Here is a 27,964-nt window from a genome sequence, read left to right as displayed (position 1 = left end):
GCAGGGCAGCTATTTGACAGAAAAGGTCTATCAGAAAGGGCATTTATGTATTTTAATTATTTTATCACCAAAGGGGAGGAAAATCTCCTCTTCTACCCATTTTAGTTATCTAGCTGGGGCCTTATAAATTAGACTGACAGACTGACAAGTGAAAAACAAGCAGAAACTTATTACTAGGTATCACCATTAGCATGTGTATCACATATAACACATGGGAGTACTCAGAGATAAGTAACATAAAGAAGTAGCTTAGAGGGGTGCCTGACTAGCTTAATCAGTGGAACATGTGACTCTGGATCCTCAGGGTTGTGAGTTCAAGGCCAATTGGATGTGAAGATTACTCAAAAGTAAAATCTTAAAAAAAAAAAAAAAAAAGAAAGGACTCTGGCTTATCTAGCATCTTTGCCAAAGAACAATAAATTTTTAGAGGAATGACAAGACAAAGGAAAAGGACCTTGAGTGGATAAATGCTCATTAGTGAGGTTCATTATGTAGATTCCTCTCCTTTGGTTTCCAGCCTGATAAAGGTCTAAAGCTGTCTCTGGTTGACTAACTTTTGTCCTTCCTGGTAGTAGGAGGGAGGACATATTTGTAAATTTAGGTACTAATTTAAACAGGTGGGGGAAGGCAAAGAAATTTTTTTTGCATAGGCTACTTAATCACTCTTAGCTTAAAATAATTCTTATGTCAAGGAAGCATATTTTGGTATGACATACTCTGATTTCCTTCACCATTTAATGCATATGAGTCATAATGAGTACTCTTGCTTTTGGTTCTTTTGTTGTTTTCATTAATTGCTACAATGTGTATATATATTTATATATAGTAGGCACTACAGAAATCAGTTATGTACTACTATGATTCGTGAGTAACCCAAAATTAAAATATGAGAACATGTAGAAACAGCAGGCAGTAAGAATAATGATTAGATCAAGAACATTTAGAGAATTCCAATTTCTTTGTGCCACTAAGTTAGGTGGCACAAGTGACTTTTTAAAAATAAATGATTTTACTTATTCCATTTGACAAGGATTCACACTTTTGAATATTTAAAAAAATTATTTCCGTTATTGGATAAGAAAAATGATTAAGGCAGTTCATCTTGTTCTAAAGTATTATTGTTTGTAAAGGTATAAATATTGAATGGTCATCTTACAAAACCTTTATTCACTAATGTGTGCAAAACCCATAGCAGTACAGTTATTATTACTCTTAGGACTTGCTGAAGTTGATGTCAAGAAGGTCTTCTCAGGCCTTTCATTGGTGTCCTAAAGGCCTAGAGTACTTCCCTAAACACCTGCTCTGTTTCAGGTGTTTAGAATATACTCAAATGCAGATTCCAGGGTTGAAGAGAGGTAAGTCAGTTAATGAGGAGTAGAGATTAAATATAGTAGTGACAGGAGGCAATAGGTACATTAGTAAAAAGGTAGTAGGAAGAAGGCAGACCTGGAACCAGACATTTCTCAAACATTTGAGACTCTTCTGGGTTTCTTACCCCACTTATTATATTACAGTTCAGGTGACTCTCTTACCCTCTCAAAGGCTCAAAGTTTTCATTTGTAAAATTGGAGTAATGTCTACCCTCATATTGTAAGAATTAGTAATAATTAAAGCAACTAGCTTTTAATTAGTATGTTAATCACAGGACTATTGATCAGCCAAATATATTTGCTGACACTTCCTTCCAAAATATTTATTAGAGGATTCAAGCTCCTACCAAGTTAAAGACTTTGAAGACAATCTGCTGATTGAATCAGAAGTGATAGATATAACTAAATGTAGAGAAGAGACTCCATCAGGGGGCAGATGTAACCAAGCAACCGCATTGGATAAACTGAATATTACAAAGGAGCTCAAGGCTCAAATGCAAAAGCCCCAAGGAGAAACTCCAGCATATCAAAATCATCAAGTCTTTTGTGAAAAAGAGTTCCCAAGTGAAACCAAAAATATTTCACCTGATTCTCTAAAGAAGTTCAATAAAGGGAACATGTTTTTATTGGATGCCACAAAAGAAGGGAACGTGGGCCGCTTCCTTAATGTGAGTATATGGGCTGAGATTCACATTTCTAAACATTTTTTCTGTGCTACTTTGAATGGTTTGAAATTTATGTGCAATCATATGTAGTTCACTTGCCATCAGAAGAGAAAAAGATTCTGAAGTTGGAAAATCTTATTTTCTTTTTCAAATTTTTATTTAAATTCCAGTTAGTTAACATACAGTACAGTATTATTCTCAACTTGGTCATTTGTCACTTACATATAAAACCCTATGCTCATCACAGGTGCTCTCCTTAATACCCATTATTCCCCTCCTACCCCCACCCTGCCCACCTGAGGTCAGAAAATCTTTAAAAACAAAGAGCTTTTCCTTGCTAGGTGGTCTGTTTATTTGGTTTGTTTCTTTTTCCCCTAGTTAGGAGGATACTTGGTTAACAAGAAATAGAATCCTTTACTTTCTTCTGTCCCCCAACTGCTGTTCTTCCTTCCACTTTGACTGCCTTTGTACTATTGCCAAACATGTCTGGAGAGCCATTAAAGAAGAATCCCCAGCAAAAGACTGTCATGGCTTTATTTCCAAAAGTCAGTTATGTTGAAAGTGGCTGCACCATAATTGTGTTTGATTTTATCCCCCCAGTCAGCATACCACCTGAGCTAGTCTCTTGTTTAGAGGAGGAAAAAATAGGACTTTTCTTTCTTTCTCTGTTCCTTCCTGCCTTTCCTCCTTCTTACTTTTTTCTTTCTTTCCTTCCTTTTATTTTTTTTTACATGGAAAATACATTCATGATTTAAAAATAGAAATAAAATGAATACATGAAACAAAAAGCCATTCAGAATACATACATACAGCTGAACAAAATTCTGTTTCAAGGTAGCTCCAAGCCTGCCTCCATTCATGGTAGGCACCATGAGTAAAGGTTACCACCCAATTGAAAAAAATGCATGGACAGGAAGTTGTCATTGAAATTGAATGGTGGCAGACATGTTCAAGGAGTATTGCAAGGATTTGGTCTCCTATGAATCTGGCATAGATGAATGTGTAGAGGCGGGTGCTAGTGGGCAGTAGGCAACAATATTGGAATGGTGGTAATTGGATAAAATAGTATCATGTCAGGAGCCTTGAGCAAAGATAACTAATGGTTGTGTTCAGCAGAGACATCAATTCCTTACATATGTCCCCTTTCTGGAGGGTCTGTTTGACAATGACATAAAACTCAGTTACATATATTCTTCGTATTAACCTTTTTTCTTCTGGTTTAAAAAAAAAAAAAAACTAAAATTTAACTATGCCTCTTTTCACCTTATCCCCACACTATATGTGAATATATATATATATACACGTGTATATATATATATATATTCTTATTCCCCCCCCTTTCTTACATAAAAGCATGTTATATTCACTGTTCTGTGCCTTGCTTTTTAAATTAACAATATACTCTGGAGATCTTTCCATATCAGTACACAGAGAGATCCCCTCATTTTGTGTGTGTTTGTTTTTGTTTATAGCTACATAGAATTCCATAGCTTGGATATACCGAAGTTCATTTAACCATTGTTCTTTGGACAGACATTTGGGTTGTTTCTAAATGGTTTAAAATAATAATGTTTTATTATTAAAAACAGTGCTTAATAAATAAACACATAGATATATGTACAGATAATGTACATGTACAGATATATCTGTGGAATATATTCTCAGAGATAGGATTGCTGAATCAAAGGATAGATGCATTCATAATAATGATAAAATTGACACATTATGTTCTATAGAAGTTAGTACCATTTTGCATTTCTACCAGCAAGGTAAGAATGTTAGAAGAGGGCTTTTCTGATTGAGTTCCTACTATTAAAAAATCACAGTCTGTGATATTTTACAGTGTAGGTCAGCAAAAGGAAAGAAACAAAAGTAAGATGTGTTAGAATGGTATTTAATGTTTCAAAAACAAGGTATCAAACTCTTTGCTATATCTAACCTCTGTATTTATGTATTTATTTTAACAGCATAGTTGTTGCCCAAATCTTTTGGTACAGAATGTTTTTGTAGAAACACGTGACAGAAACTTTCCATTGGTGGCATTCTTCACCAACAGGTTTGAAATTTTTTATGTTAAATCACAAAATTAAATCATTTTGAAATTGTGAAAAATAACAATAGAAAAATATTTTTAGACATATGCGGGATAGCCCCTAATACCTGCTACCCTAAAATACTCATTTATCCCAAACTTCCTAGCCAATAAAATTTCAGTCCTTATTTCTCAGAGAATTAATGCCCAAAAAGACAAAGATATCAGTTCTGACCCGGTTCAGTTCAGGGAATAAATGATGGAAAATGCTACATCTCCTATAAGTCAGAACTGCCTCCAGCTGTCACACCACAGGCCTCATACCACAGACATCATCACATCACTGGGTTCCACTGTTTGCTAAACACTTCCTTTCCTGTGGATGTTGACAGGTTTCTTACTTAGGATTTTGGTAGATTTGAAATAAAACTCAAATGATTATTCTTAATAAAAGAGCATGCCTAACTGGGGGGGGGGGGGGTTTGTTAGAAGAAACCAGATTTTTGAAGGTTTGTAATGTTAATAAATTGATATATTCAAGTTTGATTCATTTGATAGTTACTCAGAGTAATTTATGTTTGCTTTTTAATTTCTACTTTCTAGGTATGTGAAAGCAAGAACAGAACTAACATGGGATTATGGGTATGAAGCTGGGACTATGCCTGAGAAAGAAATCCTCTGCCAATGTGGGGTTAATAAGTGTAGAAAGAAAATACTATAAATCTGTAGCTAATGCCTGTTGATGAGATTAGCTTTTCATGCTGTAATTAGAGCCATGTAAGAGAACCTTCAGTCATCAGTGGAATTAACTTAGATTGTGATCCATCAAGAGAATTCTTTTCAGTTTACACTTGTCAGGGAATTCATTTGTATGACTTAGAATGCTAGGAACAAAATAAGGACATTTTCATACACGTAGGCTCTCTCTTTATCCTTTCTGCTGTTCAACTTTACAGGAGTGGGATGGAAGTGTATATTTTATATAAAATACCATTATACAGTTTGTAACTTATTTGTAAATTATGTATTAAGAGAAACAAATGTTACAATAGAATTCAGTTCTTACTTACTTTTGTGATTATTATCTTTGAGCTTATGCCCTCAAAGGGCCAAATTTCACATTTTCACCTACAAAAATCTATGTTTAATTCTTGGCAAGTAATTTACCATTATGAGCCATAAGGTGGGCAACATAACCTGAGGAATAGGTAAGAACTAACTTTACACATTTTATTTCCAAGTATTTTAACAGTAGTTGGAGAATCTCTGGCTGCATGCAACTCTGTCTCATCAAACCATTTGAGTACTAAGAGGGAGGGTTTTGGCACTCTTTGAGATGGAACTTCTGTTCTTACTATTCCAGTTTCAACACAGACAAGAAAAGAGGGAATAGAAACCTGGAGGAATTGGAATATTTTTGTTCTAGGTAAAGGAGAGCCATAAGAGAAGAATACTTAGAAACTAGTCAGACTTGGCTTACTTAGGCCCTCTAGAAGGGATTGTGCTGGACAAGAGTTTTCACTTACCAAAACAAAACAAAGCAATTTCACTGAGTTTGTAAAGTCTGGAACAGCTTCTTGGATTCTCCTTGATGTGTAAGTTGCTTTTGTAGAGAAAAAAGGAGTTACACTCAGCTATAGGTTACCCAGCCCTGATTATGGAGTGGAAAAGGGACTGGGAATCTCCAAGCATCAAAACTGATTTTATCCATAACAAAGTTGTACATTTGGCTGCCAGGAACTTCCCCCTTGGAACCCGAAGAGGAACACTGGCTCAAAAAGAAATAATTGAAAGTAGTTCTGGCTTTTGAGAGGTTTTAGATTTTTTTTTTTTATCTATACTCGTTTCTGGGTTTAGTTTGGTTACTGTTCAAATAAAACCCTATTCTAAGTTTGGACTCAATTTAATTGCTTAAAAATATTGAACTAGATGAAAATTTAACTTGAAATTGTTTTAGAGAGTGGGAAACCCAGGAACTAGAAAAAGGAGCAAAAGGTATAACCTAAAAGCTTGTTCAGATGAGAGAAGTTAAGTCCATTTATTCACATTAAACATGTAGGAATTTTAGGCTGTACACTGAAAGTGAAGATACTTGGTAAGTATGGGAAATATTTTTGTACATAAATCCTGACATCTTGATCTACTTCACAGCTGTCACCGTCCATCAGTGTGCTAGAGATTCCCTTTGTCTCTCTTATCTCAGATCTGTCCAGTTAAATTCCATTATTTCCCTTTTCCTTGGTTTTCTCCCACTTACTGGTAAAGGACATCTTCCAGTTGTTTTTGAAAAGGAAAATTGAGGGGTAACTATTTTAAGACCTTGCATGTTTGAACATTTTATTTTACCCTTACACTTGATAGCTATTTTTTCAGGATATAGAATTCTTGAGTAACCTCCATAATACAATTTTGAAGGCTTCTGCTAGCTTCTGATGCTGCTGCTATGAAATCTGAAAATGGTCTGATTTATGGCATCCATGGTGACTACTGAAGTCAGATGTCATTCTCTTCTTTATCTTTTAGTTTTTATATCTCTTGAAGCTGACTGAATTGTCTTTGTCCCAATGTTCTGTTTCTGGTAAGGTCCATCTTCCTCCTTCATCCCGGGTGCTTGGTGGGATGTTTCTTTCTTTCTTTTTTTTTTTTTTTTTAAGGAATGAGATTTATTTATTTATTTATTTATTTATTTTTATTTTATTTTTTTTTTAAGATTTTATTTATTTATTTGACAGAGAGAAATCACAAGTAGATGGAGAGGCAGGCAGAGAGAGAGAGGAAAGCAGGCTCTCTGCCGAGCAGAGAGCCCGATGCGGGACTTGATCCCAGGACTCTGAGATCATGACCTGAGCCGAAGGCAGCGGCTTAATCCACTGAGCCACCCAGGCGCCCTGGTGGGATCTTTCAATCTGAAATCTTTGTCCTTCAATTCAGGGAAATTATCTTGAACCATTTCTTTAACTATTCCTCATGTGTTCATTCTTTCTTTCTTTATAGAATTCTTCTTATTCAGCTGTTAGACTTCCAGGATTGGCTCTCTAATCTTCTCTCTCTCTCTCTCTCTCTCTCTCTCTCTCTCTTTTTTAAAAGAGTTATGATTTTTTTTTCTAATTATTTAAGTAATCTCTACACCCAGTATGGGGCTCAAACTTATAACCCTGAGATCAGAAGTTGCATGCTCTCCCAATTAAGCCAGCCATGTGCTCCAAATTTTCTCTTTATTTTCAGCTTTCGTTTTGCTGTGGTTTCTTGGAGATTTTCTCAATTTAAATCTTCCAGTATGGGGGCACCTGGGTGGCTCAGTTGGTTAAGCATCTGCCTTTGGCTCAGGTCATGATCCCAGAGTTCTGGGATTGAACCCCGCATCAGGGTTCTTGCTTGTTGGGAAGACTGCTTCTCCCTCTCCCCTGCTTGTGTTCCCTCTCTTGCTGTGTCTTTCTCTGTCAAATAAGTAAAATCTTAAAAAAAGAAAAACTTCCAATATGTCAGTTATGCTTTATTTTTCTGGTCTCATATTCTTAATTGCTAGAGTTCTCTTTTCTTCTCTGGATTTCTTTAACAGCATCCTATTTTGGGTTATGGTTTCAGTATCTTATCTCTTTGAAAATACCATGATGTGTATTGTATAGGTTTATGTGTATGTATACACATGCATTCATATCTATATTCTTCCTGCATGTTTTACAACCTCGAAGGTTTATTTCTTGTTTGTTTTCCATGTATGTTTACTTTGGTCTTTGTCTTTGATGTTATAGGCTGAGATTAAAATCTGAGAGTGGGAGATGGGTCTCTTCAAGTGCCACATCATAACTGAGCTGAGCTATCAATCTCTAATTGTCTCTTTTAGTGCTTTGTTTTGGCAGAAACTTGGCTGCTGAAGTCTGCTTTTATTTCCCCTTTGGACTCGGTTCTTTAATCCATTTCTATATTTGTCGAGACTAGCCAAGTTATCTTTTTATATATTATTTTTCTTTAATGCTGTCCCCAATTTTCCTTTTGTCCCTTTAAAAAAAAAAAAAAAAAAAGCCTCAGGATGCCTGGGTGGCTCAGTGGGTAAAGCCTCTGCCTTTGGCTCAGGTCAAGATCCCAGGATCTGGGATTGAGCCCCACATGGGGCTCTCTGCTCAGCAGGGAGCCTGCTTCCTCCCCTCTCTCTCTCTCTCTCTCTCTGCCTGCCTCTCTGTCTACTTGTGATCTCTATCTGTCAAATAAATAAAATCTTTTTAAAAAGTAAAAATTTTAAAAAGCCTCAAAATACAAAAATAATAAGACCTCAAAATGCAAGAAGTTTCCTTTAATTCCTCAGCAAACCACGAACTATTATATGCTTCTTTTCCAAAACAGCTTTTTTTATCTGTAATTATATGCACTTGTGTTCTCTACATGTATATTTTGTTACATGCACTGAAAACCTCGTCTTGTATGGTGCTGTGTACCCCATGGGTGCTAAATAAAGATTTGCGACTCACAACTGGAATTCTAGTTAATTCTGCCTACGTTTATGACATACCTATTTAGGCCAAATTTGATGTATACAATTTAGAAGAAACGGGTAATCCTTCAGAAAAGCAATCACTTCTCCAGCTGACCCCAGGGGTTTGGGCTACCTTTCATCCCCATCTGAAGAGGAAAAGTCTGGGCACGGTGGCGATCGCCTGCATATTAAAAAACAGATCAGATTCAGACTCGGATCTGTAGAAGAGGCGAGCTCCATTTTGAATGAGAACTCAGTCTGCAAACCGTCTGTGTCTTTTGCCCTGAACTTCCCCTGGTTAGGGGAAATGGGTCATCGTAGCTTTTACGAAAACGAAACTCTCAGCCGCCTGCGAACTTCCGGAAGTGCAGGCGCAGCGCGCCTCCGTCGGGCAGCAGCTGAGGTCGCAACCATGGACCAAGTGTTGTCTTCCTCGGCCAAGTCAGCCCACGGAGCCTTCTTGTCCGAAGCCCACGACACCCGGGACCAGCTCCCGCACCCCACCGGTGAGTTCCGCCCCAGTGCATCTCGTGCGCGCGCGCGCTGAGGTGGGGGTGCTGTGTCCCGGCAACCACAGGGCGGGTCCCCGGCCTGCTCGCTGGCTGCTCTCCTCCCCACCAATCCGACTCCCGAGCCCCTGCGGCACTGCTGTGAGGGGGGTTAGTCTGCGTTCATCTCCCGCGGTCCTGGGTGCAATTCCGCAGGGAGCTGTGAGCCCAGATCACTGCCCAGGGCTTCACTTGCAAAAGGTGTGTCTTCCGTTACTTCTTCCGCTGCTGATGGACCACCCATTGCTCTTGTCCTACTCCACTGGGGACAGAGACATCAAGGGAAATAGACATAAACTCGGGTGGGGGTTTACTCTGGTCGTGCAGTCCACCCACTCCTAAGACCGTTGCCAGAGAAGTGGCATGGGAGAAGTAGGAAAGAAGAAGTAAAGAAGTGGTCTCCACTTGAAGAAAAAAAAAAAAAAAAAGTGGTCAGGTGGGTCTCAGGAAGCAGTTGGGAAAGTTCTTGCAGAGAATGTGACTCCTTGGAATCATCCACTCCTTTCCATTTAGTAGTTCAAATCCTCAGCAGCCCTCTTTGTGCATAAGGCACAAAGAGCCTGCACCATCCCTTCATTCATATAGGTGTAGAGCTCCTACTGTGTGGCAGGGCTCAGACCTAGGGATAGAGAGAAGAGTTAGGCAGACCCCATCTTCGAGGATCGAAAAGGCAGCTTGCAGATGACCTGGTAAGAACCACAAAGTCTCAGATGAGGGGTTTCTAACTCAGCCTGGTGTTTTGGGAAAGCTTTATGGAGGCACTGATGCCCTTAGTTTTAAAGGAGAAGAGTCAACCACAGGTAGAGAGGTTGAAAGGGTGTTGCATACAGAGTTGATGACACAAAAAGGCACCAGCCCCAAAATGTCACATGGCAACCACAAGTCAGGCAGTTGCATATTTTCATTCAGCTAGTGTTATCTACAGGATATTATTGGAGATGAGGTTCTATCATTTCCCCAAACTCCAGACTGGTATAACCAACTTCATCAATGCCTAGAATAATTTCAAACTGTCCCAAAGAAGTGTCCCAAAGAAAATTCTCATTTTCCTGCATGTACCCACATGTTCCAAACCTGTTCATCCACCACCCTTATTCCTTGCATTCATCCTGTTGCTCAGGCCAGTACCTTTAGCACAGCCCTCAGTGCCTTTCTTCCTCACTTCCCATCTAATGCATGAATCAAACCGGTCAGTTCAGTTTTCAGAATGTATCTTGAGCCTGACCACTTCTCACCTGTGCTGCCATCCAAGCCCCAATGCACCATCTCGCATTTCCTGCCTAGAGTATTGATCTGGCTCCTGCTCTAATGTCTCATACAGACAGGCCTGCACAGGAGCCAAAATGATCTTTAAAAAACAAAAAGCAAATGTGATTCTCCTACTCAGAGCCCTTCGGTAGTCTCTCATTACCTTCAGAACGATCTCTGTGACCTATAGTGTACCCCATGTCCTGATCTGATCCTTTCCCTGACTGTCTTGATGACTCTGCCACACCTCACTGCGTTATGGGTCCACCAAGCCCCCCAAACCTATCCCTTTCTGGGCTCTCTTTGCCTCCCATTTCTCAGTTCCCCACCATAATTCAAGTCTCTCTCAAATGTATCCTCCACAGCTTTGCACGCCATCCTATTTAAAAGAGCACCCTACCACCATCCTGACACTCTACCTCCTTTCCCTGCTCTAATTTTTTTCATAGCACTTATTGCTCGCAGGAGAAATACTTGTCTGTCTCTATTACTAGAATGTAAGTTCCTTGAGAGTTGAAACTCTCATCTCATTCTCTATTTTATTTGTAGTGCCTAAAATAGTGCATAATAGGTTCTTACTAAGAATTTGTTGAAGGAATGAATGGGCTTGTATGTACCACTAAGGAGTTTGGCTTCTTTTCTCCTGGTGATGGAGAAGGTCTTTCCCAGGAAGGAAACCAGCCCAATCTGAACTAAAATCTTCTATTCTGAATTCTGTATATCTGAGAGTTGGGCAGGTAGGTCCTATGGGACTAGCAGCTGTGCCTAGGGAAATGAAGTCCTATAGTACAAGCATGTCTGCTGAGAATCATCCCTGTTTGTGACTAAGTTAGGTGATTCTAAAGAAGTCCACTGAACACCCTATTCCTCAGCTGTCCACTCCTCTCCTGCAACACACACACACTTATTCCTGTTTATACATTCTAAAGCTGTCCCTAGTAATGTTCTCTGGCTCTCCCAAATAAGTACACACTTCTTCCAAAGATATATACAGTCACATCATCCAGGGACATCTGATGAAGCCATTTATTTTCTAAGTTCATTACCAAGCGTCTAGGTTATGTCTACTCCTCCTGTTTTGGTCTTTATCCATTTCAGGTGTACAGTCAGTGGACTCCGTGATAAAATTGACTTCTCCCACTTATCTGATATCTAATGGATATCTAATGGAAGTACTAAAATAGTAAGCTGCAATAAAAATTGAGTTGATCAAAGAAGAAAAGAGGAAGAAATTTCCAAGCCAGCGCCATAATTTTTTTTTTTAAGATTTTATTTATTTATCAGAGAGAGAGAAGGGGAGAGAGCGAGCACAGGCAGACAGAATGGCAGGCAGAGGCAGAGGGAGAAGCAGGCTCCCCGCTGAGCAAGGAGCCCGATGTGGGACTCGATCCCAGGACACCGGGATCATGACCTGAGCCGAAGGCAGCTGCTTAACCAACTGAGCCACCCAGGTGTCCTGCCAGCGCCATAAATTGATTGCCAGTCCAGAACATAAATCATACCCTATCAGAAAGGGGTTGTAAATGGAATTACAGGATTAGTGACTCTCCTTCCATCATCCACTCATTTAATGGTGAAGTGTGTTTCTTGGCTGTCCTATCTGGCTACTCCAGATTCTGTGCTCTGACTGGATTGCCCTTGTCTGGTGGGCTTTAGGACCATATCTGGGAACAGGAATATTTGGAAGATATCTCTGATAACTCTGCAGAGGCTGTGGCCTTAGCAATCCCTTCCCGGGTGGGGGTAAACCTGGAGAGACCTCAGATTCACTCACTGTGTGGGTTTGAGTTAGTCATAGTTCATGTGTTCCCAGCCTATCATTTTTCTGCAGCTTCATTCGGTAGAACTTTTCTTGGCTACCAGTTTCATTTTTTTGAGAATTCTTGTTAGATCAGTCTCTGTGTGTCCTTAGGTCTGCTAGACACAGTAGAAGCACCATGGGGAGCCCTGCTGTTCTTCATTATTCTTGGTGTCAGCTGCTGATAGAGACCAATGGACTCTTCCCTAAAATGCCCCAGCCCCCATAAGACAGGTGTATTATTTAGACAGAATTCACTGTCTAAATCTGTATAGTCCCTGAATTCTGAAGGTGAGGAGTATCAGTTATCCAAGTGTATGTGGTCCAGGAGTTTCAGATAACGCATAGCAAGCATTCAGGTAAGTGGGGGATGTCTGTCTGTGTAAAAGGCTTTAATGTGATTCCCCCAGCTGTAGCGAGTTCTGTGCATCCTCCAGTCTGGAAGAATGAACAAGGTAGAAGAGCTAAGATCTCTTAGGGAGCGATGATGAGAAGATGTTTTACCAAGGAAAGGCCATTAGGGGGAGCCTGTGTGTCCCACTTTGGGTTTCTGTCCATCAGCAGGAGAAAAAATACTCAAGGTCAGAAGGCAGCAGTGTTGCTACTCACACCTTTACTTCCAGGTGCCAAAACCCTAGAAGCCTGTGGACTTGGGAGTGCAACTCAGATGGGCAGCACCCCCAGAGCAAACACAGGGGGCCATGTTCACGTATCTGCAGCCTCCCAGCTAGGCCAGATACTGGTCTGAAAGCCCTGCTTTGCACAAGGAAAGGATAACACTGCAAAATTGTCTAGCTCTTATACAACAGGAAGCATTGCATGCCTATCAAATGTTATCGTATTATTTTATTAGGGATTTTTATTCCATCCTTCTAATTGTCTGATGCTTTTTTTTTCTTTTTAAGCCTGTGCTTTACAAATTTTCATGTCCAGTTTGTGTGTCCTTTAAAATAAGAATATAGTATTTTTTCAAAATAGATTTTGGGACTGAAGTGAATAAAATATTGGGATTTTTTCTTATTTTCATCTAGGATGGTGTATTATGTTGTCAAATATTAATATATATGCTAAAACATTGGAAACTGTAAAGTGTGGTATTGGAGGAGGAAGTGATCAATGGAACAAATAGAAATATAGGAACAAACCTAAACATACATAATAATTAAATATATGAAAAGGAGACTAAAATCTGTGGCTAACCACTATGAAAATAAGTTAGATCCTCATCTCATATTTTATAATAAAATAACTTACACATTAACATTTAATATAAGAATAATATTTTAGAAGGAAATAGAGGTTTTTTTCTATTATATCTCCTTCACCCAAGAGTAGAAACCATAAAATAAAAGATTGATATAATTTCATCAAATAATACATTTAAACATTCTGTATGTCGTAGAACACTATAACAAAATTAAAAGACCACTATATAACTAACAAATGGTCATCCTGAATACATAACAAGCTCAAAAAATAGTGAATAACCTAGTAGAAAATGGGCTGAGGACATCAATGCCAGAGAAGAAATGCAAATGCCACCTTACGGTATGTTAAATTCATAATTATAGATTGTGTTCTACTTCTCTCTGCACTTTGTTGTCCTGTCTTTTGATGTGGTCATCTACTCTTCTGTTCTAGTTGTATCTTTAATAATACGGTTCTAAGTCGAGTAGGCAGATACCCTTGTATTTTTTTTCAAAGTTTTCTTCATGTTTTTCATGCCCTTTTATTCTTCCAAATAATCCTTTCTTTTTTTCAATTTCTTTAACCTTCTTGGGATTTAAATTGAAATGACATTAAACCTAAAACTTGTTTGGGGAAGAACTGACAGCATTATAATGTGTAGTCTTCCTACTCAGGAACTTAGTATTTCTCTTCATGAATTGAGACTGAGCTTAAAACAACTCTTTTCTTTCCCCCACAATTTGATTTATTTAGACCAAGAAAAGCATACACATTGATTGTCTCTGTCTGACAGCTTTGTAATATCCTTTTTTACTCCACGCTGTGTTTTTGTTTTTCCTTTTTTACTGAAGTTTAGTTGTTTAAAACAACTCTTTCATCATGTTACTCCCCTGCTCCAAAATCCTTCCTGGCAGTCTTTCACCATCTGTTTCTCAAATTCTTTTCCAGCTTCCTCTGCACAGACTCTCCTTCTCAGCCTGACTGGTTTTCTGCCTCCAGGTCAAACCTCTTGGCCAGTTCCCACGTCACTACTTATGTCTCCAGTTCCTCCCAAACCCTCTCCAGTTATAGCGGCTCAAGGCCCATGTCCTTGACAACACTCTTTCCCACGGGAGAACTTCCTCCCCTGGATCCATAGCATGTATGGCATTTTCCACCCAGCAATTATATTACTTTGTGGCATTTGTTCTGTTATTTTATTTTGTTAGCCCCTTGCAGGCAACAATTCTGTCTCCTATTTCTTTAGATCCTCTGCTGTGCTGTTCCCTACAGTAGCCAGTCCCTACACATGGCTGTGGAGCTCTTAAAAATGTGGTTTATCAACTCTAAGTACAAAGTGCACTGGGTTTCAAAGACTCCATACTGAAGAATGAATTAATTTTTATACTGATTAAATGTTAAAAGGATCATATTTTGGAGATATTTGGTTGAATAAAACATGTTATTAACATTAATTTCTCCCCCAACAAAACGAGGCCCCTAGAAATTTTTCAGCTGTGGCTCACATTTTTGGCTCACATTACAGTTTCTGTTGGATAGCACTGGTCTAGAGTGCCCAGCGAACTGACTCTTCTACAAGAGGTGCTCCCAAATTGGTGGGGATTCAGAATGAATGAAAAGAAGCAGCTAGCTAGTTTCATTTCATTTGAGGGTTTTTCTCTCAGTCTCTCCCCTTTTTTATGGTTGGTGGGGAGCAGAGGAACTACAAATTTGTATTCCTACTAGTTAGGACCCAAATCCAGGAAACAGAAATTAATTAAAGAAGAAACTCATCTGAATGTGAGACAAATGCTGCTCCAAAGTGCAGTCTTGTGATTTCGTGCAATGCACGATCTAATTTCAGAGAGACACCAGAGATCTTATACTTTGGATAACAAAAAGAACTTCTAGGAACCCTGTAAGTGATTAGCCTCATCTAAATTTAAAACTCTCACCAATAAATGGTAAAATAAATCTTTGTTTTAAAACGAAAAGTTTATGATTAAAAGCAGAATTGTGTTCTACAGAAAACCAAATCAATAAGAAGATAAGCATTGGAAAGGGCAAACAAGTTGTTAAATGGATGCTTATAGCCAAATTAATAACAAACTAATAGGTAAGAGAAGGTTACCCTACACTGATATCCCCAGTGGGATTGTGGAAATAAGTGACTTCTTTTTCATCTCTTTCCTTTTCTTCCTAACTCTCCTTCTCTTAGGTTCCTCTCTTTTCTTCTATTCATTTCTTCAAAAAAAAAAATAATTTTCTGCCTTTATATATTTTTCTGTCATTATCATGCTAGATTAAAGTACATTTAAATTAAAGTACCTTGCTCATTTACTTCTTAAATTCACTCAAAATTTATTTTTGAATATACTATGATACAGGGATCTGAAACTTTTTTTATAGGCACTTAACCAGAGCACTATTTCTTAAGCACACCATTGTTTTCTTATTGATTTGTATTGACAATAATAATAATTATTGAAAGTTTAGTATTGCCAAGGCAGTGTTTTGAGAGCTTTGTATTTAAATTCTTGGTTGTGTTTCTTTCTTTTTTTAAGTTTATTTATTTAAATAATCTCTACACCCAACATGGGGTTTAAACTCAGAACCCCAGATCAAGAGTCACATGCTCTTCTGACTGAGCCAGCTAGGCACCCCCTGGTTGTGTTTCTTGAATAAAATTCTCTTCATGTTTAGACATTTTAAATGAATTGATTGTTGTCCTTCCTTGTATTAAACCATTTAAGAAGTACACAATAAGTTGCTTTTCCACATGGGTACATTTTTTTTTTCCTCTTTGGGAGTTGAGAATCTCTCATAAAAACAAGTGCCCTGCCTTCTACTTCAAGATGGTGGAGGAGGGGGTGCCTGGGTGGCTCAGTGGGTTAAAGCCTCTGCCTTTGACTCGAGTCATGATCCCAGGGTCCTGGGATCGAGCCCCGCATCAGGCTCTCTGCTCAGCGGGGAGCCTGTTTCCTCCTCTCTCTCTCTCTTTCTCTGCCTGCGTCTCTGCCTACTTGTGATCTCTGTCTGTCAAATAAATAAATAAAATCTTAAAAAAAAAAAAAGACTGGTGGAGGAGTTACGGAGACCAAGAAATTCCACTTTTCCATTTCTCATCAGGGATGTTACTTATAGGTGTCTTTCAGGTTGCAGAAAAGATGGAAAAAAGGACATGTGCACTTTGCCCCAAAGACATCGAGTACAGTGTCCTATACTTTGCACAATCAGAGAATATAGCTGCTCACGAAAATTGTTTGGTAAGTTACTTGAAAACACATGAGTCATTTTAGGGAAGGACATACTAAAATAGATAAATGTACTTTGGAGACAGAATGACAAGTTGGCCATGAATTGGGCTTTTAAGTGGGGATTTGGAGAGCATCTTTTTCTAACTTTTTATACTGTTTCAGATCTTATCATCTTATGATTACATTTTAGCTTTATTTATAACAGATCAAACACAATTATGAAGAAGTTTCTTCAAAGATATTTTAATGAGATATTTCAAATATAATCAATACCCATAGACATTGATAAACATTGTACCCAGATTTGTCAAATCATACTGTATTTGCCTTACCTTGATTTTTTTTTTTTAAAGGAAATAAAACACAGACAGTTAAGGGATCTCCAGTTCTCTTCCCCTTCCACCATCCCTCAAGATATAATTGCCATCACAGATTTGGTGCTTCTTATTGTTTTGTATTTTTTATTTTATGTTCCCACTGTGTATATTTAAGTGCTTATAACTAGAAATATTGTTTTACATGTTCTTTGACTTTGTAGAACTTCATCCAAATTCATGGCTATTGAGATTTATCCATGTGATAAATTTGACTTTTAAGTCTTTAATTTTAAATGTTACAGAATTCCATTTTCTCACTGTCGATACTAAACTCTTCTCATGTGAATGAATATTTAGGTTTTTCCACTTTTTTTCATATAACTAACCAGCTGTCATGAACATCTTTGCATAGGTTCCTAATTCCTGGGACAGTTTCTCTGGTATAGGGCACGTAGCTAAAACCAGGGAGTGTTTTGCACCTCACTGTACGCGCCACATTGCTCTCCAGAAGGATTGCACCAAGTTTGACTTCCACATTATTTCAGAATTCCTTCCTCTTCTTCCTTGCAATTCATGATATTATGAAATTTTAATTTTTCCTCTCCAATAAATATGAAACAGTCTCTTGTTTGCATTCCTAGATTATTAGTGTGATTGTGCCTCATTTGGCTGTGCTTATGCTTCTGTGACTTGTGTTCATAAGACTGCATTTTGTCTTTAAGATATTGACTTTGCTTACATATATTTATATATGTATATAAATAGATTCTGATGCTTTATTATATACATTGGCTTTTAATTTGTGGTTTTCCTGTCAGAGGCTTATAATGTAGTTAAATTCATCATTTTCCTATATAATTTGTAGGATTTTTCCCCTAAGAAATTCTTTCATTTACTAAGGTTCTACCTTTTTTCCTCCAAATTTTAAAATTTGGCTTTTCTCATTTAGATTCTTAATCCAACTGGAATTTATTTGGACTACTCTGTAGAGTAGGCATCTCCCTTTTTGTTTTTCATATGATTAACCACTTTCCCCAGCATTATTTATTGACTAATCTGCTCTTTTCTCGTTGATTTGTAGTGGATAATAATGATAGTTATCATTATTACTCAGTATTCACGAGGCATAAGGTAATGTTCTGGGAGCTTAAGACATATTAAACGATTAATCCTTACAACAACCCTAAAAGGTAGGTATCATTATTATGCCCAAACTAAAGATGAAAGAACTGAGCACAGAGAAGTTAAGTCACTTGCCCAAGGTCACACAGCTGTAAGTACCTGAGCCAGAATTCTTACCCAAGTTGCCTACTTCTAGAACCCTCACTCTTAATCCAGTGTGCTAACAATATAATATTTGTGCACAGATCTGTTTCTGGGTCTGTTCAGTTCCAGCAGTCACTTTGTCTCTCCCTAACCTGGTACAACATTGTCTTAATTACTATGATTTTATGATAAGCCATGGCTGTTTTTCAGTGTTACAGTTTCACACAAATTTTAACTGGGATTCCATTGAATTTATAGATGAATTTGAGAAAAAAATGATATGAATATTTCTATCCAATAATAGGCTGTCTCCAGTGATTCATTCTTCTTTTATGAATTTCAGAAATGTTCAATAATTTTTTTCTGTAGGGGCGTCTGGGTGGCTCAGTGGGTTCAGGCCTCTGCCTTCGGCTCAGGTAATGATCTCAGGGTCCTGGGATCGAGCCCCGCATCGGGCTCTCTGCTTAGCAGGGAGCCTGCTTCCTCCTCTCTCTCTCTGCCTGCCTCTGCCTCCTTGTGATCACTCTCTGTCAAATAAATAAATAAAATCTTAAAATAATAATAATAATAATAATAATTTTTTTCTGTAGAGGTCTAGAACTTTGGGTTAAGCTTTTCCCTGGGTTTGTTGTTGTTGTTATTGTTTCATTACCTTTTTCTACTACTCTTTAAAAAAAACTGAAGTATAAAAAATTGAAATATGGGGGCGCCTGGGTGGCTCAGTGGGTTAAGCCGCTGCCTTCGGCTCAGGTCATGATCTCAGGGTCCTGGGATCGAGTCCCGCATCAGGTCTGCTTAGCGGGGAGCCTGCTTCCTCCTCTCTCTCTCTCTCTGCCTGCCTCTCTGCCTACTTGTGATCTCTGTCTGTCAAATAAAATAAATAAAATCTTTTAAAAAAATTGAAATATGGTTGACACCCAATGTTACATGTTTCAGGCGTAAACTATTGAGGAATTCTACTGCTCTGCGCATCATGCCGTGCTTACCACAAGCACAGCCGTCTGTCTCCGTACAGCGATGCTACACACTCCCTTTGCTGTGCCTGTCATCCCTGTGACTTACTCATTCCCCCACTGGAAGCCTATACCTCCCACACCCCTTTACCCTTTTTGCCCGTGCCTTCCCACCTTCCTCTCTGGCAACAACCAGTTTATTTTCTGTTTATGGGTCTGTTTCTGGTTTTTTGTTCATTTATTTTTAGTTTCCACATATAAGTGAAATCATACGGTATATGTCATTCTCTGTCTGACATTTCACTTAGCATGTTACCTTCCAGGTCCATCCATGTTATTGCAAATGGCAAGATATTATTCCTTTTTTATGATTGAGTAATATTCCTCTGTGTGTGTGTGTGTGTGTGTGTGTGTGTGTGTGTGTGTACACACATACACCACACCTTCTTTATCCATTCTTCTACCAATGGATGCTTAGGTTGCTTTCATATCTTGGCTCTTATAAATAATACAACAGTAAATATAGGGATGAATCTATCTTTTTAAGTCAGGGTTTTCATTTTCTTTGGGTAAATACCCAGTAGTGGAATTACTGGATCATGTGGTATTCTATTTTTAGTTGTTTGAGGACCCTTCATACTGTTTTCCATAGTGGCTCTATAATTTACTTTCCCACCAGCAGTGCATGAGAGTTCTTTTTCCACATCCTCACTAACACTTGTTATTTCTTGTCTTTTGGATGCTAGCCATTCTCACAGGTGTGAGGTGATATCTCATTGTGGTTTTGATTTCCTTTTCCCTAATGTTGAGTGATGTTGAGGATCTTTCATATGTCTGTTGGCCATCTGTACATCTTTGGAAAAAAAACTTTTGGGTCTTCTGCCCATTTTTAATCAGATTATTTGGTTTTTTATTGTTGAGTCAAAGGAGTTCTTTATCTATTTGGGATATTAACTCCTTATCAGATACGTCACTTGCAAATATCTTTTCCCATTTAGTAGGTTGCCTTTTCATTTTGTTGATGGTTTTCTTTGCCGTGGAAAAACTTTTTATTTTGGTATGGTCTCAATAGTTTATTTTTGCTTGTATTTCCCTCCCCTGAGGAGACATATCTAGAAGAATGTTGTTATGGCTGTGTTTATTTTTTTTTAATTTACTTATTTGACAGAAAGAGACACAGCAAGAGAGGGAACTTCTTGTGAAGGGGGAGTGGGGAGAGGGAGAAGGGAAGCCTAAGGGCTCGATCCCAGGACCCGGGGATCATGACTTGAGCCAAAGGCAGATGCTTAACAACTGAGCCACCCAGGCGCCACATGGCTATATTTAAGAGATTACTCCCTGTGTTTTCTTCTGGAAGTTTTATGGCTTTAGGTCTCACACTTAGGTCTTTAATCCATTTTGAGTTCATTTTTGTATGTGGTGTAAGAAGGCGGTCCAGTTTTATCCTTTTTTTTTTTAAAAAAAGATTTTATTTATTAGAGAAATGGAGAGGGAGCACAAGCAGGCAGAGGGAAAGGGAGAGAGAGAAGTAGCCTCTCCACTGAGCAGGGAGCCCAAGGCAGGGCTTGATCCCAGGAGCCCGGAATCCTGACCCAAGTTGAAGGCAGCTGCTTAACCGACGGAGCCACCCAGGCGCCCCCAGTTTCATCCTTTTGCATGTGTGTATCCAGTTTTCCCAGCACCATTTATTGAAGAGACTGTCTTTCCCTGGTTGTAATAGTATAGTTGGCTATAAATTCATGCATTTATTTCTAGGGTTTCTATTCTGTTCCATTGATCTATATATCTATCCTTATGCCATACCGGACTGTTTCAATTATTATAGCATTGTAGTGTATCTTTAAATCTGAGATTGTGCTATTTCCAGTTTTGTTCTTTCTCAAAGACTGCTTTGGCTATTTGGGGTCTTTGTGGTTCCATACAAATTTCAGTATTTTTTGCTCTAGTTCTGTGAAGAATGCTATTGGTATTTTGGTAGACATTGCATTGAATCTGCAGATTGCTTTGTGATTTCATTCTGTAATGTTGATCTTCAATTCAGAGATAGGTTGGATTCAGGTAGCACATGGAAACTTGAGGCAACCTAAACATAAAAGTGGGTTTTTAATCAGACTGCAGGGGCATTTCATGGCTCCTGAAGGCCGGCATGCAGGCAGGTTCAAGAACAGTGACTAGGAAGCCATCAGGAACCCATTCTGTCCTCTCTTGACCTCATTTCTGTATTCCTCTTTGCAGACTGGCTTGCTTTCTACCATGTGGCTCAGAGTCTACTCCACTCTCTCAGGATAGGGAGTCCAGTTGGCCCAGCTTCAGGTCAGGGCTCCAATCACATTCACGTTATTAACCACTGGGGGTCAGGGTTAGGCAGTATAAAACATGCCCAGGGATTGGGGCCACTTCCAGAGAAAAACAGGGTGGCTTGTGATCTGCTTACATATCCCGAAGGTGGTCACTGTTATACCCCAATCCATCTTCCACTCCTGGTAAGTATTATTTTGTGATACCATTTTCTGACTTGCAGCTTTCAGTGGTACTTTGTGCATATTGTGAATTTTTGTTTTCTCAATTTGTAGCTGTACTCTTCAGCACTTGTGGAATGTGAGGATACTGATCCATGTAATAAAGACAGAAATTTTGATGTGGAATCAGTAAAGAAAGAAATCCATAGAGGAAGGAAGTTGGTAAGTATAAATGATTTTATTAGTTATATGAGATAAACAGATCTTGAAGGGGATATTTCCAAAAGAAAGTCTATTTGATTGATAAACCAGGGATAGAGACACATCTTGGAGAGCTGAAAGACATAGGACCTGTATTGGAAACTTAAATTCAACTGAACAATTAATATTTTAAAATGAGCTACAACATACTTCATCAGCAGAGTTGATATACATTAGAATGCTTTTGGGCTGTAAGTAGAAAGACCCTCAACTCAAACTGGCTTTAACAAAAATGATGCTTATTTTCTTACTTAGCCAGAGGGAAAACTGGCTTCAGAGTTGGTCGATTTCGTGGCTTAGTGGTGTCATCAAGAGCCCATCCTCCTTTCTGTCATCCTGTCCACAACAACAGTTGGTCCTGTTGTGGTCATAGGGTGGTCACAGACAACTCCTGAAGTGTCCGTCTTTCTTATTCCTATCTGGTAAAAGAAAATGTTCATCCCAGGCACCTGGGTGGCTCAGTTGGTTAAGTGTCTGCCTTTCGGCTCAGGTCATGATCCCCAGGTCCTGGGATTGAGCTCTGAATTGGGCTCCCTGCCCAGTGGGGAGTCTGCTTCTCCTTCTGCCCCTCACCCCACTCTTGTACTCTCTTGCACTCTCTCTTTCTCTCTCTCAAATAAATAAATAAATAAATAAATAAAATCTTAAAAAAAAAAAGTAAAAGTTCATCCTCAAGCATTGAATAAGAGCCCTTCTGAAAATTAAATGAGGCCACACCTGCTCTAGTTGCTAGAAGTGGCCATAATTAATCAGGATCAACCCCCTTGGACCTGGGTCAGCTCCCCTTGGGAAGACAGAGTGTGGAGTAGTTACCCTGTTGGTTCTGTGATAGTAGGCTTCCTCTAGGAAAAGCCCTTCATGGCTTAGCAAGTGGTACAGCAGGTGTGAGCACATAATGCCCACCACCACAGTACAGTTTAAGATCTGGAACAAACATTTCCTTAGTCTTTACAAGGCATACACCTATATGAGGGCAGTTTCCGCACAACCTGATGTACTTTGAGAAGGGTCAGCACAGTTCACTCAAGCAATCAAGCACCTTAGTGCAGGTGGGGCCCAGGAAGCCTTCCTAGTTGGGAAGGAGTGAGGGTAATGAAGACGGGAAAGGAGGCATTCCAGGGAAAGGGAACAGGATGTGCAAAAGTTGGGAAGGCAAGAAAGACATGGCATGTGCCTAAAACTGTAAGCATATGACTGTGGCACCCTCTTTACTGACTCCATGGGATTCCACGGGATAGACCAGAATGCATGAAACCATTCCCTTGTTGCTGGATAATGAGTCGACTCTGGTTTTTCACTATAATCAACTAATGCTGCAGTAAACATCTTTCTACACATATCCTGTGTACTTGTTTGAACAATGCTGTACACCGTAGTCCTAGAAGTGAAATGGCTGATCAGAGAGAATTCCCTTTAATAATTTTGAAACATGCAGGGCACCTGGGTGGCTTAGTCGGTTATGCATCTGCCTTCAGCTCAGATCATTATCCCAGTGTCCTGGGATTGAGCCCTGCACAGGCTTCCTGCTCAGCCTCTCCTGCTCCCCCTGCTTGTGCACGCTCTCACCCTCTCTCTCTCTGTCAAATAAATAAATAAAATCTTTTAAAAACAATAATAATTTTGAAACACACTAATAAACTGTCACCCAGAAAGGTTGTATCATTTTTTACTTATGTGGATGAAAGAACACTTTCCTAGCCCTTAACAAAAATGAGTATCACGAATCTTGTTACTTCTTGCATCTGACAGGAAGTGTTACCTGCATTTCCCTCATCACTAGAGAGAGGCTGAATGGTAGTTCTCCTTAGGCATCTGCCTCCCTCCCAGCACCCCCAGACCCAGGAGTTCTTTCGTGATCCCTCTACAGTCAGTGACCCCACCTCACAGCCACTGTCCTGCAAACAGCCTGGACTCCCTCTCCCCACCACCCCAACACACATTTCCTTACTCACCTAGCAAACCACCCCCCACCCCCGCCACCTGCCTTTTGTCTGCATATGCTGAGTAGTACTAGCACTTGAACAGTTGAACAACTGGACAAAAACCCACAAATGTGTTGATTAATCTCAGATTCATAGCCACAAACCTCAAAAGGAACCTTAACATGTCACCCTCCACCCTCTACCTTTACTGTTTCATATCCTCTCATTTCTTTTAAAACCTCTCCCCACCCCAACTGCTCATCCCCAAATTGATGACTATGCCTTATTTTTTTTATAGACTTTATTTTTTTAGAGCAGTTTTATGTACACAGAACACTTGAGGGGAAAGTACAAAGACTTCCCCTATACTTCCCACCCTGACACATACACAGCTTTCTTTTTATCAACATCCCCCTCTAGTGTGGTACATTGTTAGAACTGACGAACCTACATGGACACAACATCAAAACACCCAAAGTCCATAGTTTACATTAGGGTTCACCTTGGTGGTATACATATCTTTGTCTGATTTTTATTGAGAAAAGGGAGCCATTAGCCAGGAACTCCTACTATCCAAACCGCTGCCCATTCACCTTTGTCCCCAGACTCTGGGACCTCCAGCTTGTCAAAGTAACCCGCCACTTACACTTTGGAGTCATCACCTGCCCCTCTTTAAGGATTAGCCTCTTGCATTTCCCTTCATCCCAATCACATTAGTATCCCCCTTTGTACTAGATTATTTCCTTCAGCATGTATCCATGATCAACTGATAATGTCATCTTAAATCCTCCTCTGTATACAAAAAACCTGTTCAACTACAATGTACTTCTGTCTTTAGCTGACCTTTTAGCAGGATTCATCACATTGTTGTGATGTGCATCTTGAAGCACTTTCTTCCTCTGACTTCCTGCACACACTCTGCTACTATGTCTCTCACCTTTCTGGCTGCTTCGTCCCAGACACCTTAGCTGTTTTTCCTTCTCTTCTGAGCCTCTAAAGTGTGCAGTCCCCATAGCTCTCCTGGGCTCCTGCCTCCATCTGAATATCTTTCCTGTGTGACCTCTTCCAGTTCCCTTGGCTTCAAGTCCGTACTTATGCCAGGGACTCTATACCTCCAGACATGATAACCAACCAAACGTATCTACACGAACATCTAATAGGAGCTCGTATTAAACTGGCCAGTGAACACAGTCCCAGCCCCTGCACACACACACACACACTCCATCCAAACCTATTCATTCCTCACCTCAGTGAATTGTCCACCATTCATCCATCATCATCTTCTCATAAACGTCCCAGCCCAGCATCCAGCCTGCAGACTCTCTATCCTCCCCTTCTCTCTGTCACTAACCCTCTGTAGTAAAGTCATGGGTCTCCCTCAAACACTTGCTAAACATCACTGATCTTTGTTCTGCATGCTCTCCCGCCCATCCCTACCCCAGCCTATGCTCCACACAGCCACAATAGTATCTTTAAAATACTGATCACATGGGACCCCCTGGGTGGCTCAGTTCATTGAGCATCTGATTCTTGATTTCAGTTCAGGTCATGATCTCAGGGTCATGAGACTGAGCACTGTGCTGGGCTCTGTGCTCTGCATTCAACACTGACTGTGCTTGGGGTTCTTTCCTTCTCCTTCCTCCCCCCCCCCCCCCCAGCATGTTCTCTCTCTCTCTCTCAGTAAGGAAAGAAAGACTTTTTAAAAAAATAAAAATAAAATTTTAAAAAACGGATCACTTTTTGTTCCCATTGTATGAAGACAAAACCCCAATACCTTACCCTGGTTTGTAACCCCTCACATGACCCAGCCCTTACTTACCCCTTTCTTTGGATCTTACCTCTGACTCTTCCCTTACCCTCCTCTTCACTCCAGCATCAGCCCACCCGTGTGGGGTGGTAAATGTTGATGAGGGTACTTATTCCTGTAAGTACTAGAGCTGTTCTTATTTATTTATGTTAAAATTGAAATTTAAGTCCATTAAAAGATTTCATTAAAGAGTCAAGAAACAAAACACAGATTGGGAAAAGATACTTACAACACACGTATTGTTATGTTTTTTTTTTTTTCAAAGATTTTATTTATTTATTTGACAGAGAGAAATCACAAGTAGATGGAGAGGCAGGCAGAGAGAGAGGGAAGCAGGCTCCCTGCTGAGCAGAGAGCCCGATGCGGGCCTCGATCCCAGGACCCTGAGATCATGACCGGAGCCGAAGGCAGCGGCCTAACCCACTGAGCCACCCAGGCGTCCTATTGTTATGTTTTTAAGTTTGCTTTATGTGACCTTGGTTTTCTCTCTCCACTAGAATGTCAACTTCGCAAGGACGGGTGCCTTGTCCCCTGCTGTTTCCCTCTGCCCCAGAACAGTGCCTGCCACATCACAGTTACTCAGTAGTCTTTAAGTGAATGACATTTTATTAACCATTCGTGTTTCTTCTGTAATTTGCCTTTTCTCATTTTTCTCTGAGTTTATCGGTCTTAACCCTTTATCAAATATGCAGCAAACATTTCTTTCTTTATTGATACCGTTGACATACAATATTAGTTTCAGGCACACAGCACAGTGATCTGACATGTATATACATTATGAAATGATCACCCCAATAAGCCCAATTACCATCTATCACCATATTCCAGTATCATTGACTGTATTCTCTGTGCTTTGCATTATATCCCTGTGATTTGTATTTTTAGTAACTGAAAGTTTGTACCTCTTAACCCCTTCATCCCACCAGTTCTTTGTATTAATGAGTCTGTTTCTGCTTTCAAAAATTTTGGCTTTTTGGTAGCTGTCACCATAAAAATGGAAGTTTAAATTTTTTATGTAGTCATATCTATCAGTCTTTTTTTTCTGTGGCTTCTGAGTTTCCTTCCTTGCATAGTCTTCCTGACCTTAACCTCATACATTTTTATTAACTTTAAAACTTGTCTCTCAGAGCCTTAATCCATGTGGAATTTATTTGGGAAAATATTATAAGGTAGGGATGTAACTTCATTTTTTTTTCTACACATAAAGCCAGATGCCCCCCCAAATTAAATCTTTCTTTGTGCTGTGATTTGAAATTCCACCTTTAATGTAATCTAATTTCTTACCATATTTGAATTTTCTTTATTTGTATGGTTGTTTGTGCTGACCTTAGGATATTGTTTGAGCTATTTCCTGTTTTGCAAGGTGGTTTCATTGTGCTTCCCCTTCATTCAGACAAAGCCTGAATCAAATCAACCTTGGGCATGGCTTGGGACACCCCCCCCCGCCCTCGCCAAACCAGTTAGATTGCTGTGGCCACATACTGTCTCATAGGGAAGGATCTGGGTCTAAGAGAGGGACAGACTGCTGGCTCACACAGCTCTCCAAGGCACCATCAGGGGGCACCCTCGCCATGGGCCCCAGTGTCCCTAACAGGACCCTTTGCCTAGTCAGGACAAATCTTTTTGTAGAAATCTCCTGTAAAAAGAGAAAGTTTTATTTGTTTGTTTTAAAACTAAAGGGTTTTCTGCTTTTAATCAAATCATTACAGGTCAGTGCCAACCAAGTACTTTACTTAGCAGAGGCTTTACTGAAATCTCAAAATGAGCAGCTAGATGTTAATACCTAACATTTGTTGCTAAGGACATTAGGGCTGCTGACTTAAAAATAACATTTAATAACATCTTTAAATGTTAACAGAAATTAAACAGGTTCTTACTTAGTAAAATTTATTCTTCCGTAGAAATGTGCATTTTGTAAAAAAGGAGGAGCCACCGTGGGATGTGATTTAAAAGCCTGTAACAAGAGTTACCACTTTTTCTGTGCCAAGAATGACGACGCAGTTCTACAAACTGATAAATCTCGAGGAATTTTTAAGTATGTATAATTAAACAGTTCTAAAGCTACACTTGGGGGAACGGAATAAGGAATGGTTAGATTAAGACAAAGATTTTTTTTTTAAAGACTTTACCTAGCTATTTGACAGAGTGCACAAGCAGGGGGAGTGGCAGGCAGAGGCAGAGGGAGAGGGAGAAGCAGACTCCCCACCCAGCAGGGAGCCCGCTGCGGGACTCAATCCCAGGACCCTGGGATCGTGACCTGAGCCTAAGGCAGACATTTAACGAACTGAACCATCCAGGGGCCCCAAGACAAAGAGATATTTTTTAAAAGATTTTTATTTATTTGAGAGCAAGCAAGCAAAAGAGAAAAAGGGAGGGAGAAGCAGTCTTCCTGCTAAGCAGGTAGCCTTATGGGGGCTCCATCC

The 27,964-nt window shown here is 39.6% G+C and overlaps 1 protein-coding gene across 12 annotated transcripts in view; it reads left to right on the top strand.

Annotated features, from left to right (window-relative positions):
- LOC309849217 (histone-lysine N-methyltransferase SETDB2-like) overlaps window positions 1-27,964 on the top strand; it is a 93,351-nt gene that overhangs the window by 51,859 nt on the left and 13,528 nt on the right. For 11 of the 12 annotated variants that reach the window (XM_082701527.1, XM_082701526.1, XM_082701520.1 and 8 more), the window contains 3 exons: window positions 1,701-2,038; window positions 4,003-4,091; window positions 4,671-5,957. In XM_082701527.1, the coding sequence (XP_082557653.1) occupies window positions 1,701-2,038; window positions 4,003-4,091; window positions 4,671-4,788 (545 nt within the window). In that variant the 3' untranslated portion in view covers window positions 4,789-5,957. Of the gene's footprint in view, window positions 1-1,700; window positions 2,039-4,002; window positions 4,092-4,670; window positions 5,958-16,443; window positions 16,566-21,665; window positions 21,774-27,442; window positions 27,577-27,964 lie in introns of those variants that run through there. The other variant, XM_082701521.1, reaches the window with a different exon arrangement.

This window comes from Mustela nivalis (assembly GCF_964662115.1).
Source record: "Mustela nivalis genome assembly, chromosome: 15".
In the NCBI taxonomy this organism is placed as follows: domain Eukaryota; kingdom Metazoa; phylum Chordata; class Mammalia; order Carnivora; family Mustelidae; genus Mustela; species Mustela nivalis.
The sequence above is the reverse complement of the archived record's forward strand: the minus strand, read 5'-3'. Positions and strand labels throughout refer to the sequence as shown.